Source organism: Alosa alosa, chromosome 19, assembly GCF_017589495.1.
Source record: "Alosa alosa isolate M-15738 ecotype Scorff River chromosome 19, AALO_Geno_1.1, whole genome shotgun sequence".
NCBI classification, from domain to species: domain Eukaryota; kingdom Metazoa; phylum Chordata; class Actinopteri; order Clupeiformes; family Clupeidae; genus Alosa; species Alosa alosa.
In genome coordinates this window covers 11237477-11257111 of record NC_063207.1, presented here as the reverse complement: position 1 = coordinate 11257111, position 19635 = coordinate 11237477, and the positions used below count along the sequence as shown (strand labels likewise).

The window sequence follows — 19635 nt, the reverse complement described above, 5'->3', positions numbered from 1 at the left end:
GTGATGTCATTTTCCTGCGACAACATGAGAGCAAAGGGAATCCGGTGACAGCAATGCATGTGAGTCTTTGGGGCTCAGTAGGAGAAGTAGTTGTATATTTCAGGAACTGTTTACAACTCAAGGAGCTGATATACACCCCTATTTATGCAGTTGATAAATTAGTGTCCTCTTATACATTACACACAATTGACATTCTCGGAAGCGTCGTGAAAAGGGGGCACGTTTTAGACCTTTGTAGACTTAGAGCGTCCACAGCCTTGTTGGCTGCTAATGCTAATTTCGCTAAAGAGAAAGGTTTGCATTTAACCTTAGACGTCAATAATGATAGTCGTTTATCTTCACGCTCTGTAAATAAAGTTGGCTTATTCAGCAATATCCACCGCGCTGCCATTGACGCGTACACCACAGAACCACGGGAGATTAACTTCGCAGTTGTAAAGAGAAACCGCTCTGATCCAGCCGATGATAGAATGGACCAAGATGTGAAGGAAATAGGCGAAAAACGTAAATGTGAAAACTCGGACAATCATGAGAAAACCGGTCGCAAAAGGCGAAGAGGACAAGGAGGAAAACAGCTCCGTCCTGGCGAGAGATATGTTCCTCCACCTCAAAAGCGCAACCCAGGCGTCAGTTTCAGTCAGGAACATTTTGACGAGACGTCATATTATTTTGATGGAGGTCTTCGTAAAGTTCGTCCTTATTATTACGATTTCAAAACTTATTGCAAAGGACGTTGGATTGGCAAGACACTTCTGGAGGTTTTCAGCAGTGAGTTCAGAGCTGAACCCTTGGAATATTATCAGAAAGCAGCCAAAGCTGGTCGGATTCGGCTTAACGACACTCCCGTTGATGACCTGAACATCATTCTAAAGGTGCACTACATCTTCATACTTCAGTGTTGCATGTTGTTTATTGATGATTGAATTGTATGGCTTGTGGAATTAGGAGATAGATATCACTAACTATGTGTAATTTGATGACCATACCAAGATGGAAATATCATGACACTCATATAAATGAATATGATTAACTTTGATCTTTCATCAAGAACAATGATTTGATGAAGAACACAGTCCATCGCCATGAACCACCTGTGGTTGGTCACCCCATTGAGATTATTGAAGAGAATGATGAAGTTGTGGTGGTGGACAAACCGGCCTCGCTGCCAGTGCACCCCTGCGGACGATTTCGACACAACACTGTCATCTTCATCTGTGTGTGTGTGTGTGTGTGTGTGTGTGTGTGTGTGTGTGTGTGTGTGTGTGTGTGTGTGTGTGTGTGTGTGTGTGTGTGTGTGTGTGTGTGTGTGTGTGTGTGTGTGTGTGTGTGTGTGTGTGTGTGTGTGTGTGTGTGTGTGTGTGTGTGTGTGTGTGTGTGTGTGTGTGTGTGTGTGTGTGTGTGTGTGTGTGTGTGTGTGTGTGTGTGTGTGTGTGTGTGTGTGTGTGTGTGTGTGTGTGTGTGTGTGTGTGTGTGTGTGTGTGTGTGTGTGTGTGTGTGTGTGTGTGTGTGTGTGTGTGTGTGTGTGTGTGTGTGTGTGTGTGTGTGTGTGTGTGTGTGTGTGTGTGTGTGTGTGTGTGTGTGTGTGTGTGTGTGTGTGTGTGTGTGTGTGTGTGTGTGTGTGTGTGTGTGTGTGTGTGTGTGTGTGTGTGTGTGTGTGTGTGTGTGTGTGTGTGTGTGTGTGTGTGTGTGTGTGTGTGTGTGTGTGTGTGTGTGTGTGTGTGTGTGTGTGTGTGTGTGTGTGTGTGTGTGTGTGTGTGTGTGTGTGTGTGTGTGTGTGTGTGTGTGTGTGTGTGTGTGTGTGTGTGTGTGTGTGTGTGTGTGTGTGTGTGTGTGTGTGTGTGTGTGTGTGTGTGTGTGTGTGTGTGTGTGTGTGTGTGTGTGTGTGTGTGTGTGTGTGTGTGTGTGTGTGTGTGTGTGTGTGTGTGTGTGTGTGTGTGTGTGTGTGTGTGTGTGTGTGTGTGTGTGTGTGTGTGTGTGTGTGTGTGTGGGTGTGTGTGTGTGTGTGTGTGTGTGTGTGTGTGTGTGTGTGTGTGTGTGTGTGTGTGTGTGTGTGTGTGTGTGTGTGTGTGTGTGTGTGTGTGTGTGTGTGTGTGTGTGTGTGTGTGTGTGTGTGTGTGTGTGTGTGTGTGTGTGTGTGTGTGTGTGTGTGTGTGTGTGTGTGTGTGTGTGTGTGTGTGTGTGTGTGTGTGTGTGTGTGTGTGTGTGTGTGTGTGTGGAAGGAGCGAGGTCTCTCTGAACTTCACACTGTCCACCGTCTGGATCGCCTCACGTCCGGAGTGCTGCTCTTCGCCCGCACTCTAGAGGTGTCAAAAAGGCTGGATCAGATGGTGCGAGACCGAGAGGTGAGTTACGGGCTTCATCTAAGCTACTGGTTATGAACCAGGAAGGAGGCCCTAGCTTTATTTTGTTAATATTTAAGGCAAACTGTGTAGAACAAATCAAGTGGACATGTAAACGATGGTAAAATGTATTCCAAATCTGTCTCTTGGTTATCTATATCAGAATGTGTTTTGTTTCTCAGCTGGAAAAGGAGTATGTGTGTCGAGTGGAGGGAGAATTCCCAGAAGAAGAGCTGGTGTGTGAAGAGCCCATCCTCGTTGTCTCCTTCAAGGTTGGTGTGTGTCGTGTGGACCCCAAGGGCAAACCCAGCCGCACAGTGTTTCAGAGGATTAGCTGGAATGGCCACTCCAGTGTGGTTCGCTGCAGGCCTGTCACTGGACGCACTCACCAAATCCGTGTCCATTTGCAGTATCTGGGATACCCCATTCTGAATGACCCAGTGTACGGATCCTCTGCCTGGGGCCCTGGACGAGCCAAAGGTGGCCTGATTAGCATGACCGATGAGGAGCTCTTGGAAGCCCTTGTCGAGGAGCATCGCTCAAAGGAGAGCCTGCATTTGTTGGACCTATCTGATGAGGACCTAAAGAGTGGAGGAAAGGCTGTGGCTGCTGAAAGTGCTGCCCAGGTGGACACCGGCTGTGAGAGTAACCAAGATGGACCCTCGGATGTGCCACGTGCACCAGCTGATATGTCTCAGTCAGGTGACAAAGACCATAAAGCCAAACAGGCAGAAGAGTCTGAGGGGGAACCGGTCACTGAGATTGTCTCATCAGGGGACACAACACCTTTATCAGGTGGTTCAAATGCTGGGACAGATCCTTTGTGCCGAGAGTGTAAGCTTGTCCGACCGGATCCCACAGAGAAGGAACTTGTCATGTACCTCCATGCCCTGAGATACAAGGGACCTGACTTTGATTATTCCACCTGTATGCCTGACTGGGCGAAGGAAGACTGGGTTGAAGATGAATGATGCCACCTTTTTTATCATTGTAAACAAGATTTCCATTTAGGAAATTGTTTTTAATATAAAGTATGTTGAATTAGTATGCATTCATTTTCAAAATATAATCTGGTTAGATATCCCAAAATGTATGATGACATTTTCCTCTGTTCTAAAATTCTACGTTTGTGTTGAACCTCAGAGAATTGTCAGAGCTTATTAAAGGGGAACATTTCAGTTTAGCCTAAATAGCTTGAGAGCAAAGTATTTCTGTATTGAATCATTGGCAGTTTTTTTATGAGCTTGGTGACCTTTATTATTTTAAATTAAAAGGAACTCATTCATTGTATTTTGACATGCCTCTTTCAATTGATTTTAGCTAATGATTCAGGGAAAGTTTTTTTCATGAATCTATTGGTCGCTAATAGCTTGGTTAGCACACAGAACTTCTCAGTTGAAATTGAGAGTGGGAACTGGACAAAGTTCATTGACTTAACGACTTCCAGCAGGGGCGTAACTAGCAGTGAAATTGCATTTAAATTGGTGCATTAAATTTTTACCAAATCAGTTCAGAAGTGCAGCAATCTTGTAAACGGAGGTTTTAAATGCAGTTGTTCTACGTCCATGCCGGATTTGCTATTGTATTTGCGTGCTCGTGTTTAGGGACCTTGGAAATGAGCTTCAATGCCCTCTTAGTCAGACGGACTTGCAGGGCAAATCCCAAATTTGCCAAAGGTTCGTATGGGTATTTCCAGGCTTGGTCACTAAGGGAGAAAACAGGTGAAGAAGCCTAGTTAACTAAAACAATTTCAAGAAGAAATATGAAACGTTATTGAAATTAGTGTTTTAATCAAGTATCTTCCACAGTTGTAACCTGTACAACTTCAAGTCTGAAAATACCGTTTTTCCACAGACTAGTTCTCCTGCAACATAATGTAAAGTTCATTACTTCTAAGGCAGGTGAAATCTTTTCATGAATTCAAGGGCTGCTGTTCTCAGCATTGTCAATAATAAACTGTAAGATAAATTTACAGAATAAAACAAACAAGACCTTTGGTTGCCACACTTGACAAACAATAAACTTGGCACTTGGAAAGGTAAATAATGGCATCATTAACATACGCTAATATTTTTTTCTTAATCACACTGAAATCATAGTCGGCTCAGATATACGTTATAACATTTAGCAAGACAAAATGCTGTAAATGTCCTTGTAGACTTTAGTAGACTGGACTGTAAAACTGAAACTCAGTTTGCATAGTGTGTGAATATCAATTTTGTATACAGTGAGATAATGAATCATAAGAAATAATTCAACATGGGCTCAAGCCTTGAGAACATCAAACACCTGATGGACAATACATGTTTCGTAAAAGAATTTCATCAAGCCTACAATATAGCACAGCACACTTATACAGACATCTTTGTGTTTTTTTGTAAAAGAATTTGATGGATACAATTGTCCTCAACACTTGTATTAATAGAACACACATTAGTACGCCAGGACTAACTGACAGGGTTACATGGTCGCTATCAACACATCTGAATCATTTGGCACATGCTTAAACTTGCTGGTTGAACACTTTACCCCATATTAAATACACCATACAAACATTGGGAATCCTTTGCATTGTCTCTTCTATGGCTTAAAAGGTTTCATACAATTAAATGCCTGTTCACAAGTTAGTTGAAACCAGATTTCTTGTGAAACAATTTCTGTAATAATACTCTCTCTTACTTTAACCATTCACATGACAAAAATACGCTATTACAATTTAACATAGATATTCACATTTTAAATAAAACATTTCATATATCCATGGCACATAAACTCTAAACAATAACTTTCACATATATTCTTTAAACCTGTATTGTTTCCTCATTCTGTGCACCTTATAAAACCTTTAAGTGAAAAGGCCTATGTGATCCTTGGAACTAGCAAAAGTCTTGAGTGTCCAAATTCACATTCATAAAGATGGCATTCCAGTGAGATAAAATATGTCTGTGATATCTTTACAAAGGTGTAAAGGTGTCTGTTAAAATGCAGTACAAGGCTTGGGCAACATGCTCATTTTTGAAGTCACAGCATGTCAAGCACTTGGTAGTCCTTGAAAAGATCCATTCAGTAGTGCTCACACATTGTAGTTTTCTACTGGGCAAGAGAGACGTTCAAGTTCATGCTGATTTCATCACAAGATATCTGTTTTGCCAGTTAACTGGCTGGCTTAGTCGTCATGGTATGTAACAGTCTATATCTGACACCATCAATTTATGAAGTATGTGTACAGTGCTCTTCTTTACATCTACAGATTTATGTCAAGAAGTTGCCTAGATATCCAAGGTGAGATTTGCACGTGAGATTTTTGCTGAGAATATTTAGAGAGTAGTTGTGATCATGCTTAAAGTTGGATTGGCGAAAAAGTTGGATTGGCTTTCATTAGCTTTTGTCTTCTCCTCTCTTAATCCATACGTCTGGCATATCAGGCTGACTGTTTGGCAAAATAACTGTCAGTTCACTCTGGCTGGTCCTTCCCCGACCACCTCCGTGGGAAGGTGTATCATAAACATTTTCCTGAAGAGAAAGTCGTAGGGTGTCCCTCTTCCCATTCAGGTGGCCCGGTTGCAACTCTGTGTCCGGTTGCAACTCTGAGGTCACTTGTGGGAGTGAAGCACCAGGCTCGATGTCACTCAGGCAAGTCTCGTTGGAATCCTCCATTCCCTCGAGTGAGCTGTGCGACTGAGAAGAAAGCAAACGCTTATGTTGATCCTTTTCCGTAACACTGCAGGCGTCGTCATCGACCGAGAGCAACCTCTGAGCTCTCTTGCTCTCTGTGGTCTGGCAGACAGCAATGTCTTCCATACTGGAAGAGGGTGAGGATGATATGGACGCGTTCCATATCTTGATTCCGCCACCTTCACCTCTGCACTTTTTGCACCACAGTCTTTCCTTGGCCAGGTCGCCTGTGGGACGCAGGGTGTTCTTGTAAGGGGAAGAGGTCTGAAGAGCTGGAGGAGGGTTGCAGCCCTTGAGGTTCCCACTGCCTGTCTCTTCACTGTCGGCCTCCAAGCTCACCCTGTCATACTCCCTCCTCGGACTCAAGCCACAGAACTGAATGTCGTCAGAGAGTATAGAGGGTCTGTTGGACAGCTTGCTGGTGCAGGTGCTGTTCTCAAAGCTGTCGCTCAGCTGGCAAGCGAGGGGTTGAAGCTCATACTGCTCAGGGTCCCTGACGCTCCCAGAGGCTCTTGGTCTATGGTGTTGCTGGTTTGGGCACAAGAAACTCCCTCCTCCAGCTCCCTCCTGGTTGAAATTCTTCCGGACTCTTGGTCCTGTGCTACACCCAAACGCCCCATTGACTGCAGTGTTGGTTGAGGCAGTGTCAGTTGTGGTGCAGGTGGACATTATGTTGTCGGTCATCTTCTCAGTCGTGCATGGCAAATATAGCCGTCCGCAGTTCTTCTGTGGACCAAAGAAACAGCACAAGGACTGAAAAAAGAAAGTTGCAAAGCCACACGCTACGCACTTAACGAGGAGTAGGTATATCCCAACTCTTCGGAACAGTAGGGCGGTAGCTGGCAGCATGACTACGCCCACACAAAAAAAGGCTCCAGCCCCGGTTGCCACTGGACAACCCATCCTCTTCAGCGAGTGGGCTACTCTCCCAAGTCTCTCTACATGCGGAGCCAAACTGTATGAAACACAGTAATTGGCCACAAAGTCCACTGAGAGTCCAGCAGCGGCAGAGAGGAACAAAGCCTCCATGCCAGTCAGCTGCCATTCTAGCAATACCAGCAGGCCTACAGTGACAAAGACACTGCCACCCACTGCTGCAGTCCCATATAAACTTAGTGGGATGTTCCATGTCGTCAAAAGTAGCATGGCTAAGGTGAGGGCAATGGAAAACCCTGCCACTTCTAAAGTCTCTGTGCTTAGACATTCTTGCAGGTCGTATAATGTTAGCTGGCTTACAAACCAACCTTTGTGTAAACCCAGCGGGGCCCCTGATATTTCCTCCTCAAACCAGGACTGGATTTCTTGGTAGACTTGTGTGGTTCGCGTGAAATTGTAACTGTACATGTATGAAGTTTTCATGACAATGATGAGTGCTGTGACACGGCCCTCTGTGTCAAAGCGTACACCACTACTCTTGGGGAGATATCCCTGTGAATGCTGTTCTGCCACCATCATCCCAAGGCATTGTTCGAAAACACTGGGCGGGTATGGGAATGGAATGTCATTGCAGCAGAAATGAAAAGCATCCTCACTCTCGGAGCAGCGCCGGATGGACACCCAGTGAATGAGCTGCTCCACGAAACAGACATTGTCCTCTGTCTCCTCATAGTCATTGGAAGCTTGCAAGTAGAAGCTCTGGTTTTGTATTCTTCCACAAAGGTCTCTGAGCCACACCTGGGACTCAGGGTGGGTCATGTTGAACTCTGTGTCCATGATCAATTTGCTGGCACTTTTTGGGTCAAAGTGATTCCCAGTATCAGTTGGGATAACACCCCAGACAAGAGTCAATGTTAAAGGTTTGTCTTCCCCCCTCCATTTGCGCTCAAACATAAACTGGTGTTGGTATTCTGTGTCATATCGCTCAAAAGGGTGGCTAGAGCGAAACAGCTGAACTCCATGATTGTCCGAGATGGGTAGCTTCATACCTGGGCCTGCACAAGATATGTACGTGCCCCCTGCCGCTAACACTGCAAACCAGCAGATCCAAATATACCGAAACTTGACCACTCCACATGGGAGTATCTTGAGAAAGAGTATATTGGATGTGTCTGCCAGTCCACGCTTCAATCCTCGCAGCTTCTGCCCCATGGTGAAGAGGCAACGTTTCCTTGAGCTGGTGTCCCAGAATCCACCAGGGCGTTTTGTGCAGCATGGCTTCCATCCTGGCCCTGAAGCAGCAGTTGCTGCGGAGACAGTGTAGCGCTCATGCAACACTAGTGCACAGGGGAGCCAAATGAGGGCAAATAGTGTGTTGATTAGTGATGCGGTGCCCAAGAACACAGCAAAGCACCTGATGGCTGTGATGCTACTAATGTAGCCTGAGAAGAACGTGGCACTGGAGGTCAGGCCTGACGTCAAAATCAGGCACGCCATTTCTTGGAGGACACGGTTCATTCTCTTCTCTATGGAGGCGGGTGGATTATGGGACAGCTGCTGGAGCCAGAAGTCAAAAAAGATGTAGGCGTAATTGGCACAACTGCCAAATACAATCAAGACCGCGCTCAAGTTAAGAAAAGGGAAGAAGGCTATTCTGAAAGCAACTTTGTAGAAGAAATAAGAGGTAAGAAGGGAGCTTGTGATCGCCAGCAGTGACAACGCAGACAGGAAGAGGGATCTGGTATAAAGAGCCATTGTGAAAAATAGCACAAGCACGGCCAGAACTGGATAGATTGAGTCCCGAATTAGATAATACTTGAAAAGTGTCTGTTTGATGCCCAAATCCATCCCTGTTATTGTAGTCTTGTTGTATGTTAAGTCAATTCCCTCCAAGTGGCTTAAATAAATGTCAATCAACGAGTCCCCTTTCTCCAGGGGCAAAAACATAAGACTGTACTTCAGGGAAGGCACCTGGTATTCGACAGTCTGTGGCCCAAGAAAGTCTTTGTCCACCAGAAAATGCAGTATCTGGAAGACAGCATTCGAGTGCTTGCACTTGCTCGGTACTGACGCACAATGGCCATGTTTGTCTCTCTCTGTGCACGACGCGACCAGATGACCGTTGTGGTAGTAGGGGGCACAGTGTCGAAGCAGACTCAGACTGCCTGAGACCTGTTGGGTAGTCAGAGTGAGGCAGGAAGAAGCGTTGGTGAGCAGGACCAGGTAGTTCCCAAGGGACCAGCTGGGACAGCACTCCCCCCTCGAAGCAGAGCCATCAGCATCTATCCGGACACTTTTGCAGATGTCTTGGAAGTGAGGCTGTGAGCGTATCTGAAAAAAAGATGATAGGATTAGAACTCATCTGCCCTTGTTGTGAATTTTAATGACCTCTTTTCTGAGCCTGAATAGATTTGTGTATCTGTTATTGGAGCACTGAGTCTGTATTAATAGATGTAAATTTTATTATTGACAAAGTAGGCCTGGTCTCATTAGTGGCATACTACAAACAGCCCTACCACTGAGATTTTAGATAGAGGGACAATATTTTTTGAAGGCAAAAAAGGCAAATATATCTCCACACAACTCCAGCACCACCTTTAGACCATAAACCTTTGCTAGCCCAACATCCCCCCCTCACCCCTTTCGACAGATTAGCAACGACTGCTTACCAAGATCTGTTCCATCTCACACATGGAATAGATTGCCTTCAGGCTCCAAAGACTTGCAGAGTCCCCAGAACGGAAGACCAGTTTAGCATATTTCTCTCCTGTAAAGAAAAAAACAACAACAAAATGAGTTAATGCTCTCATTATGACACTGTTCCTAATCAAGCGAAACAGGTAGCCTACATACCAGGCGATTCACAGAAGAATTTGTGCTGAGCATTATCTCTCTCCAGCATTCTCCTCAGACGTGATTTGGAGTGCAGTTGGAATCCATCAGAATCTGGTTCATGGCCTTTCCCATGACTGCAAAAGATTGATAAAATTAAAATTGCAACATGGAAATAATTGTAACCATTTATTGTTTGTGGCCTGTATAAATCTAGTCTTTGATGGATATTGGCTGCTTAAATGAGTGCAATTTTTCCTTCTTTCTGCCTTATAAGCCAAACACTGTTTCACCATGATAGCATCTTAATGACAGAATGACTTGGGTTGAGTATTAAGTCAGTATTATTTGGACGGCTCATTGAGAAAAGGCATTACAGCAGGCTTTCTACCAGTTTTCCCATCTGTTGGTATTGCTTGTGAGATGTGCCAGCCCAGCCCTTTGCTCATTTCTGATGTGTAATTACATAAGCTTCTACAGTTAGCCATGGCCTTGTCATGCATGCACACAGCCATTTTTGTGCAGTACCTCCCAGCTGTCTTGTCTGCGAGTTTGCGCGGCATGGGAGACAGTAATTTTCCAGGGCCCGTGTTCTGCTGCAACTTGGTCCAGGCAGAGAGTCTTATTCCAATGTCAGTTCCACGAGGCTCAAATCCCTGCATTAAACGATCAAAGGTGCGGGCTAAGGCATGAAAAGAAGTGGGGGGGGAGACAACAACATCCTACCAGCAGCATCCTTTGAGGCAAGCTAACAATGTACTGATTTTTTTTTTCCTGACATCTGCACAGCTGAATACAAATAGGCCGTTCCCTGCGTCCTCGCAAGGTTCATTGTGCCTCTGAGGAGGCTTATGCTAATTTAGTTGAAAGGTACAGGAACTAATTACACTTTCAGCAAAAGCAATGGTGGACAGCCCGGTGCATGTTTATATGCACTTATCTCTATATAGGGCTACTAATTTTGGGATTAATTGATGATATACTGTATGCATGAAATGTATACCTTTTATTTATTGTAAAACTGCCATTGGATAAAAGTATCTCCAAAATAATATACAAATGTAGATATATGAGTACATTGGAGAACAGTAATGGCGGGAATTATTCCGTAGTGGCAGGAAAGACTGTTGTTGCATAATTAGGCAGTTTCATTTTTAAGTTGGCATCGCAAAGCCATTAAACCAGCCTCTGCACCTGCTAATTGTTTTGGAAAGGCAGAAAACAAGAACGTGGAAGGAAGAGGCTGAGAGAGAGAGATGGATTGGGAGAGAGACACAGAGGAAGACTGAGGGAGAAAAAGAGAGAAATGGCCATTAGTTTGACAAGAGCCTGGCACAGCATAATCACCATGTCAGATCCACTCACCACCAGCGGGTCGGAGAAGTCTGGAAGGGGTCCCATCAGCAGCCCAGCGAGTGAACAGCTCAGCAGAACCACCAAGCACATGACAAGGACTGTCATTGGGTACTCCACAATCACCTGGGTATAGCTGTCTCAGATGGAGAAAAATGCATTTGAAGATGCATGCACAGGGAGTATGAATTTTGTACACATAGATTTAATTTTCAACAATGCAACTATACAATATCTTTTAGCCATTGTGGTCTGCATTTGTCATTTTTTATGCATTTGTAGTTTTATACATTATCATGTATACTATGAATATAATATGGATATAATTGTGTATATCTTCCATATCATTTCTCTATTCTTTATCTATCTATGAGCAATAGGATGATAATCACATTAATTTCTGCACTCTCTCTTCAATATACTCTGAATTACATTTTTAAAATTGGAATACTGACCTTCTGGGGATCCTGAAGGGCCCATTATTCCTGAAATAGAAACATAATTGTATGACTTTTGGTCTTATTGCAGACATCTGTAAAAGAAATGTCAGGCTGGCATCTCACCTTACGGTCACAACATGGTGCTGAACTGGCTTAATGTTGCTGCCGTCATGTGACCCTTGCAGCCAATGGCAGCGCACCGTGGCCGCTGTGTGCGAGGGGCTACAGCTGTGCACTGTCTTCACTGTGCTGGCTCCCGTGGAACAGTCTGGAAGCGAGACGGCAGCGACTGGGTGCACATCCTGACAGGCGTTGGTCTTGCCCGAGTGCTGGTGTTGGTGATGCGTGGAGTTGCTGGGGCATGTTCGGAGCTGGAGTGAGGGGCTTGAGCAGCCTGGGCAAACCTGATGGTAGAGCTTGCTGGAAGGAGAGGGCTTAGAGAGGCTGAGGGTATCCCCGGGCTGGTCTTCGTCTCCTGCAATCAGCACCATCTGGGACTCCGACTCATGGGTGTCCGGTGGACACAGGGAAACCTCCGGAATGTCACTGTCGTAGGGCAACAGGCACACATAAGTGACCGACATTAGGGATCTAGCATTTACTTCATGTAGTTCAGAAGAGCATGTATTTCCATCATTCAATGCTTTTAGCAGTGTTATAAGTGTGTGAAGCTCCTTGTGAGTTGGACTCACGATCTGAGGTGAACTCAGTTTCAATTTGCTGCTGGAGTGAGGACGAGGTGATGTGCTACTGCTACAATGCTTGAAGGCCCAATTAGGTTCAAAAGAAAGACTCCATCTGCTTGACTTGTCAGCACACGAGGCAAGTCTGTGAATAGGCAAACCGGGGCTTCTCATGATAAAAGATGACTTATGTTTCACAGCCCGATTGCACACAGATCATCGTTCTCTCAGGGAACAGGGAAATGTTCACGTTGATGTCTTTGACTTCTGTTTCTCATGAGGACTAATTAAAGGCAGGAGATGTAATCGTATTATAAACGTCAATGGAAGAAATGTTAGATTTAGAGATGTAAAAAGCTGTGTGTTAGCTTTGAAATGTTAAAGTAGTTTAGTTTTTTTCTTTGGCCTTCTTGAGATAGGCATTTTTATGTTGCGCAGTATGAGATAGCAGATACTGTATGGAAGGATATGGATCAGACAAAACTCTAAATTAATTAAAAGTTACTCTCCTCCCTTTACATCTCTCCCCCCCCCCTTCTCTCTTTCCATCCCTCCTTGAGCTTGGTTTTATGCTTGCTTGTTTTGCAGAGATGAGGAGCCAGACAGCAGTGTCTCCATTACCTAGGTGATAGAGTGTGCAAACAGAGTAGCGGAGGCATGCTCAAATCCTCTGTTTATTCCTAGCCTTCAAGGATATCTGACCCATGCAGCAAATTAATCCCAACTTCATTTGGATTCAGAAAGACAGATGTTTCTTTAATCATGTTTTGAGACATCTCTCTACACCCTCAGAGGTTCTCCCACAAACTAATTGTGCGTTTCCTAAGGAATAGAGGCAAACGGTTTTGCATCGCCAATTTTAGTATGCAAATTGCACCTTTATCTGAAACAAAACAAATAGGCTTGTATGTCACAACACATAATTGCCTCACACTACAATACTATGGGGTTTACTCCAGAGATGATAAAAAAAAATCACTCTTGCAGGGCCTGAAGACATAAAGGTAGTCTTCCATTGCCATCCATCTGAGAACATGCAACTCTATGTGGTCCTTCTCTGCAGCATTGTGGCGTAGCACACACTGCTCTGACAGGGTATACGGGAGCCTCTGTTTGTATGGAACAGCATGCGGTGCCCTGGATGCATTTCACTCTCCGCTGAACCGCTTTACTGTCTGCGACGGTAAACACTCTCGCACACTCGCTCGCCGACTGCGACTAATGAAGCCGGGGGCTTAGGACATGATGCACTGACACTGGCGGGCAATTTGTGCATGCTCTGGGTTAATTATTGAACAAGGAGGTACTACAAAACGAAACAATACCTCCAGGTAAACGTGCTGTTCAGTCACTGTCAATGGGTGGACCATGGTGTAGCAACATCAGAAGGGAACTCCCAACTGATCTTCTATCTGTGCAAGCAACAACCAACATGGGCATGAGAAGAGAACAGTTTCTCATATAAAACTTGTCCTTCTTTCACCTAGTGGGATGTGCTGCTGTGGTGATAGCACATCGATGCCCATTGATTTATAGTTACCGAGTGGACTCTGTGCTGGTTACCATGCAGTGTCAAGCTGTCAGTGCACTAATGGCAGCTAAACACATCTGAAGGTTTCTGACTGCTCTTCGACGCATCCGTAGTGGAGTGTAGCGTGCTTTTCATGGCCAAGATTGGATATCGATTGTTGTGGGTTGTGTTGATGGCTGAACGAGCACTGTAAATGTTGAGCACGTGGCGCTCGATATTAGAATTCCCCGCTATCATAAGCCTGACACAAAGGCCAACTCAGCAGTTCTCTGGTGATGCATATTGTAATAAAGAGTACCTTTAAAGGGAACTCTTGGAATAAAGGTACAAAAAAGTACTATCAGTGCCATCCCAACAATCCAGACAAACCTTTGATTATGTTTTATATTTATAATAGTATTGTATGTCATCTGTAATTGTTTATGTCAAAATAAACGGCCAAAGGGTGGATCTGCTCTGCATGCCAGAGGGATACAACAATCTTATGTGTTCTCTTTTATATTAACTCACAAATGTGCTGAGAGCAAATATATTCCCAACAGACAGTACCATCCATAAGTATTTTGAGATCATACATAAATCATTCTCAGAACATGTTTGCAACATTGCTCTTCCTTCAATTCCAGTACTCCATGTCGCCAATCCGGATAGCAGGTCCTGCAGTGCAGAGTTTGTCATAAAAATAAAATGACGCAGGGAGGAAAGGGCAACACAACTCTAGAGGTTGGCTGTGCTCCATGCTGTCACATTCTCAAATACACCCAGTGGTTGATGGGCCTCTCATCGAGACTGTGACTCAGTCACTATCCCAAATTAACCCTTGGTGCACCCACTTCCTGTCCTCACTCCATCCTAATAAGGAATATTTGTGACCTCCTGTTTTAAAGTTCTCCCTTAAAACACTTATATATATTCATACACACACACACACACACACACACACACACACTCAAACACACGCACACCACCCAATTCAACAAAGGAGATGAAATACAGATGGCATGAGAAGATCTCATAGCTCTCATTGCATAGTTCAAAGTAGCCTGCATGCGGTCTTAAAATCTCTTAATGTTATTCCACTGACCATTAATAAGAGTCTTGGACAACATGTAGTCTATCTAATGAGGTCAGTCTGTTAAAGAGATCCTATTATTCCCCAGAATATAGATTTACATTCTTCAATGTTCCAAAAGAATTTTTCACCCCCTGTTTATCCCCTGTACAACCTCTGTCTAAAACACCCTTTAGAACTTGTAAGACATTGTGTGCTTTTTCATTTCAATCGCACATGGTAATTCACAAACACATTTCAATTGGACGTGATTGATGTGCTCATTATTACCCGCTATGTTTGACTGCCAAAAATCAAATCGAATCTGACCAAAGCTGGAATGTCGATTGTTTCGTTTTCTGAACAGGAGTTGTGAGCATGCTCAAACTACACAACAAATCGAAGAGTAATTTGGCCCGAGTTAAACGTTTGTCAAATCCGACTGATTCTGGGCTAAAGTCAGGTCAAAATCGCACAGCTTGGCAAATGAGAAGAAAAGATTGTATTCCAGAATCTTCAAACTTGTAAGTATTCCAGAATTAGTAACTAGCCTATTCCAAAATGTTCAAACTCGTTGGTATGGATAGGTTTTTGGGGTAGAATTCCAACATTCAAACTTGTTGCAAGAGCAATAAGGAAACTGAAAAGGACTGGAAAACTGCTGAAATACAAAGAGGTGTTTCAGACAGTTGGGAAGGATGGCTTGTTTTGTTTACTCCCTCCCTCTATCTACCTATCCCTGTGGCTAACTTAGCAGGCCATTTCTATACATAAAAACCTATATAACACACTACAGAAAAAGCAAAAACTGACATATTGACATATTGCCCTAGGTTTGAAGAAACAACATTATTTTTTTAATTTCTTTGTGAGTTTGTGTGTGTGTGTGTGTGTGTGTGTGTGTGTGTGTTTTGTAAGCAACAGATGAGAAGAGAGCATGAGGTTTTGGTGAGCAAATCAAAGCCTTTCCAGAAATGGCTCTGTGCATGCATGCACAGAAGCACATTAGCAAACAACTGAGCCATCTCTGCACAATGGCTCTGAAGCTACGCTCTAAATGTGACTCACAGAGAGCTGCTGCCATGATGGTGGTTCCCGCCCCCTCCTCTCCTGCGAAACACACACTTCTAAACCAGAGTAGAAAATGTGCAGTGCCATCTGTTTGCTATGATACCAAGCACTCATCTATGGAGAAAAACTTCATTATCATCCCCATCATCTTTAATGCAGGAAGGAATTAAATGAAACCACATGGCAAAACACACAATTCCTGGTTCAGAAGGGGTTACAGGCGCTCTGGTTTAATTCAAGGGAACAAGCTTGTGCAAAATATGCTGTCTGCTCTGTGAGACTAATAAAGTCAGCCAAAAGGAGTATTGCTTGAATTTGACATTGGAGACATAGGTTTATTTTGCTCTTCTCTTGACTTGACCCAAGAGGATGTTTCCAAATATGATAACTCTTCCTTTTTTCAAACCTTAAAAATGCATAGTTTCCCCAGTATCTACATCCTCTATTTCCCTTGATCCACATGAAGCATTTAAGGTTAGTAGCGCATGAGTGCACCTCCTGCCTAATCTGCTGTGGTAAAGCGTGTATAGCCCCCTTCCCATAAGAATAGAATGCCTGCTTCAAGACTCCATGAATAACCCAAGTGAGGAATTCTCAGAAATGATCTCTGAATAAATGGTCATATTGCCTCATGCCTATCTCCTTGCAAATATGACACGAGAAGTGTAGTAATACTAAAGTCTGAAGCTGGGATTGTCCACCTCTGACCAAAACCCTTTCCTTTAAAAATTGCTCATAGCCAACACTTTGGTGGTTAGCAAGATGCCCTATTACCAGAGCAAAAAAAAAATGAGAGAGAGAATAAGGATGATTTTGAATTCTTTTTATAGTGAGCTAATCTACCATGCCCCCAAATAACCACATGCCACAGTGTCTCTGAAAGTGTTTATCGAATATTTGCTGCAATGTGTGTCTTTTTATCCATCCAAGATACGAAGATCTATCACTTTTACCATTATTATGGTATTATTCTCATGATGAATGCTAAACATTCTCTATGATACATTTATGAACAGTAACTTTAGAGAAAAACGACTGGCATCAAGACGATTACCTCTGATAAGACAAGCTTTTTCAACTAGTCTTCTGCATGAAAGTGATGAAAGTGTTCCCAATCACTCCATCCATGCCAAAGACCTGTTTAGCCTACTTATTATACTGCTTTTACCAAACTGGATCAAATATTTTACTGCCACTGGTGTTCATGAAGGTGCATGAGATCCAAGTTGTCCCAGTCTACAAGGTGTAGATTGTTGAAATCAAATGTGATTATCAAATGTGAACACCAGTAGCCTATCAACAGTATAGGCCTACATAATTGCAATCCATTATATCCACTCATAATTGCTAGTCTTTATAGGTTTAGATCATTTGTAGTCTACAGTCTATAAATTCCATTAATGGTTCTACTTTCATTGTGTGTGTGTGTGTGTGTGTGTCTGTGTGTGTGTGTGTGTGTGTGTAATAGAGAAAGAGAGAGAGAGAGAGAGAGAGAGAGAGAGAGAGAGATACGTTGCGCAATAAAACGAATTCCGAGGTGACCAGGTGGTCATACACTGTCTGCAGAAGCGAGGTTCTTGTTATGTCCACTGTTTGGTTGATTGAGTTAAGTGACAGCTTCTCCTTGCGTTCTGAAAAGATCTGAACCTGCCACTGCTTGTCAGCGTAACAACCGAGTGACACCGACCACTCAAGTGCATCACTGACTAATTAGCCTCGTGCTGAAATAAAACTACGTTGCTTATTTAGGCTATGTGTATGTTATCAGCATCCTCTCCAGAGTCTATTATAGACATGGTTGTATCAATCGTGGATTTACATTTGAAGACATCTCCAGTAGCATTTGAAACGAATAACGCAGTCGAATTGAGGACAATATCAGATCGCTACCATCACCAACACACGGAATTATTGGAACGACCACATAGGCTAGAGAACTAAAATAAATTGACTACCTTTGAGATGCTTCTTGTACATGTCTGTCTGCTGTTGTCGTATCCATCGCCTCAGCTTCTGTGTTGTCCTCGGACACGGAGCCAGCATCCATACCGTCTTCCCTTTTTCCGAACACCTCGTTAAGAAAACCGTCTGCTCAAATATCTAGAGAAACCCACTAGTACGAGAGACGGTCTCAAGGAATAAGGCAAAATTATGCGCATCGGGTGTGCGCATATCGTTTTAATTCTCCACCACTGAGTAGTTGGATCCGTGCTTACCCAAGAATCGCTTCCTATTGGACGACGCAATGTGATGATCACTGTAGTGTGGATAAGTTGACGGAGACTTGAACGGTCGCTGTTCAGCCAAGGGTGGTGCTGGTGAAAATAGAGTCTAACTAGTGAAAAGTCGGGAGGTGCTGATATCGCTCACTACAGTGAGGTCAAATTGGACACAGGTTTCAGATTAGTTAAATAACTCACAATTAGGCTAGCCATCTTTCAAACTATGAGCCTTTGTATATGTAACAGAATGAGTATTATTGATCGTTTGACCATGGAAGATTAGCTTCACACCATGGCCTAGGGTCAACTTGTTATGATTATTAGCTTGTATTCATGAGCAGTAGATCTCGTTTTGGTGTCCCTTTTCTGTCTGGTGATAGTGCCTGTATCACAACTGAAATTTCAGGGCCGTCATCGTCGCCCCCAGCTGAGACAATCTACAAAGCTTAATCAAGCAAGTCGCAGCTCAGGCGGACAGAGCGAATCGGGAAGTCCGCTTGAGTTAGTTCACCCGGGATACAACACCAGGGAGCAGAGGCCCTTGGTGTGCGGGCGCAGCCTGGCCGCCACAACAGCTGTTCCACAACTGTGAGATGCCTAAATCCTAAATCAATCACCCGATCCCAGATGCCCAGTCCTCCACGTCATCAGGACGACCACGACTTTCCTTTTCGTTTTCCTCTCCCACTGAAGAAAACGTATTTTCTTAAAACCACTGCCCCAGCTAATAGAACTTACAAGGGCAATGCTTAGTCCAGACAAGTATAGGCTGGAAATGGCAAGGCTATTCTTGTTGCTGGAGCCCCCTCTTTTAAGAGAGCTAATGATTTATTAAAATCTGGCCATTCTAAGTGTCCCTATTCCATTAGCCTATTCTAATTTGGGATGAAATAAGCAAAGACTATGCATTTTTTATTAAGAGGACAAAAGGCTACATTCATTGAATAGCCGAGTGTTTGTGAATTGGCATAATGAACTCTGGGCAAATCTATTTGCCATCCTCTATGAGTTGTACTTGGGTGTTTGTGTGTGTATGTGTGTACCCACTTGCACATTATGTGAAGTTGGACAGGGACACAACTGTGTACTACCCACACATGGTAAGGTAGGTCTATTCCAGGGTTGGGTAGTAATGGATTACATGTCATCTGGATTACGTAATCAGATTACAAAAATCAAGTAACTATAATCAGCCCAGATTACAATAAAAAAAAAATGTGTAATCAGATTACAGTTACATTGTTGGGGATTACCTGATTACATTTTATCATGCAAACAATGCCACTTTTTATGATAGCCTAGCTATCTTTTGATTTGACAAGACGTTCACTTTTTAGACTTTTTTAAGATATAGTTAAGAACAAAATTATTCATACCCCTGGCAAATATTGATTTTCTCTTGACCATCATAGAGAAGAAATAATTTTCTCTTGACCTTCATAGAGAAGAAATAATAAAGGTCCGCACACTGACAAAAATAAATGTGCAAATAAATCCACGTTTAGGAGCTTCAATCAGTGTGCGGACCTTTATTATTTCTTCTCAATTACTTTTTTTGGTCC

The 19635-nt window shown here is 43.6% G+C and overlaps 2 protein-coding genes across 2 annotated transcripts; one reads left to right on the top strand and one right to left on the bottom strand.

The window, feature by feature from the left end:
- The first annotated feature begins 2 nt into the window (after positions 1-2).
- rpusd2 (RNA pseudouridine synthase domain containing 2) lies at positions 3-3629 on the top strand. The gene is made up of 4 exons (XM_048228414.1): positions 3-872; positions 1049-1214; positions 2212-2342; positions 2522-3629. The coding sequence occupies exons 1-4, from the start codon at positions 54-56 to the stop codon at positions 3308-3310; spliced, it is 1905 nt and encodes a 634-aa protein (XP_048084371.1). The 5' UTR covers positions 3-53; the 3' UTR covers positions 3311-3629.
- A 480-nt stretch (positions 3630-4109) lies between these two features.
- disp2 (dispatched homolog 2 (Drosophila)) lies at positions 4110-18071 on the bottom strand. The gene is made up of 8 exons (XM_048228413.1): positions 17807-18071; positions 11639-12061; positions 11531-11560; positions 11088-11211; positions 10251-10378; positions 9744-9859; positions 9560-9657; positions 4110-9221 (listed from the first exon to the last, which is right to left on the bottom strand). The coding sequence occupies exons 1-8, from the start codon at positions 17896-17898 to the stop codon at positions 5718-5720; spliced, it is 4515 nt and encodes a 1504-aa protein (XP_048084370.1). The 5' UTR covers positions 17899-18071; the 3' UTR covers positions 4110-5717.
- Between the last annotated feature and the right edge of the window lie 1564 nt (positions 18072-19635).

Coding starts and splice junctions, on each gene's coding strand:
- rpusd2 (XM_048228414.1), top strand. CDS start 54: ATGCATGTGAGTCTTTGGGGCTCAGTAGGAGAAGTAGTTGTATATTTC. Junction 873..1,048: donor ACCTGAACATCATTCTAAAG/GTGCACTACATC, acceptor TCTTTCATCAAG/AACAATGATTTGATGAAGAA. Junction 2,343..2,521: donor AGATGGTGCGAGACCGAGAG/GTGAGTTACGGG, acceptor TTTGTTTCTCAG/CTGGAAAAGGAGTATGTGTG.
- disp2 (XM_048228413.1), bottom strand. CDS start 17,898: ATGGATGCTGGCTCCGTGTCCGAGGACAACACAGAAGCTGAGGCGATG. Junction 12,062..17,806: donor GTACAAGAAGCATCTCAAAG/GTAGTCAATTTA, acceptor GCCCTACGACAG/TGACATTCCGGAGGTTTCCC. Junction 9,860..10,250: donor GCAGACAAGACAGCTGGGAG/GTACTGCACAAA, acceptor AATCTTTTGCAG/TCATGGGAAAGGCCATGAAC.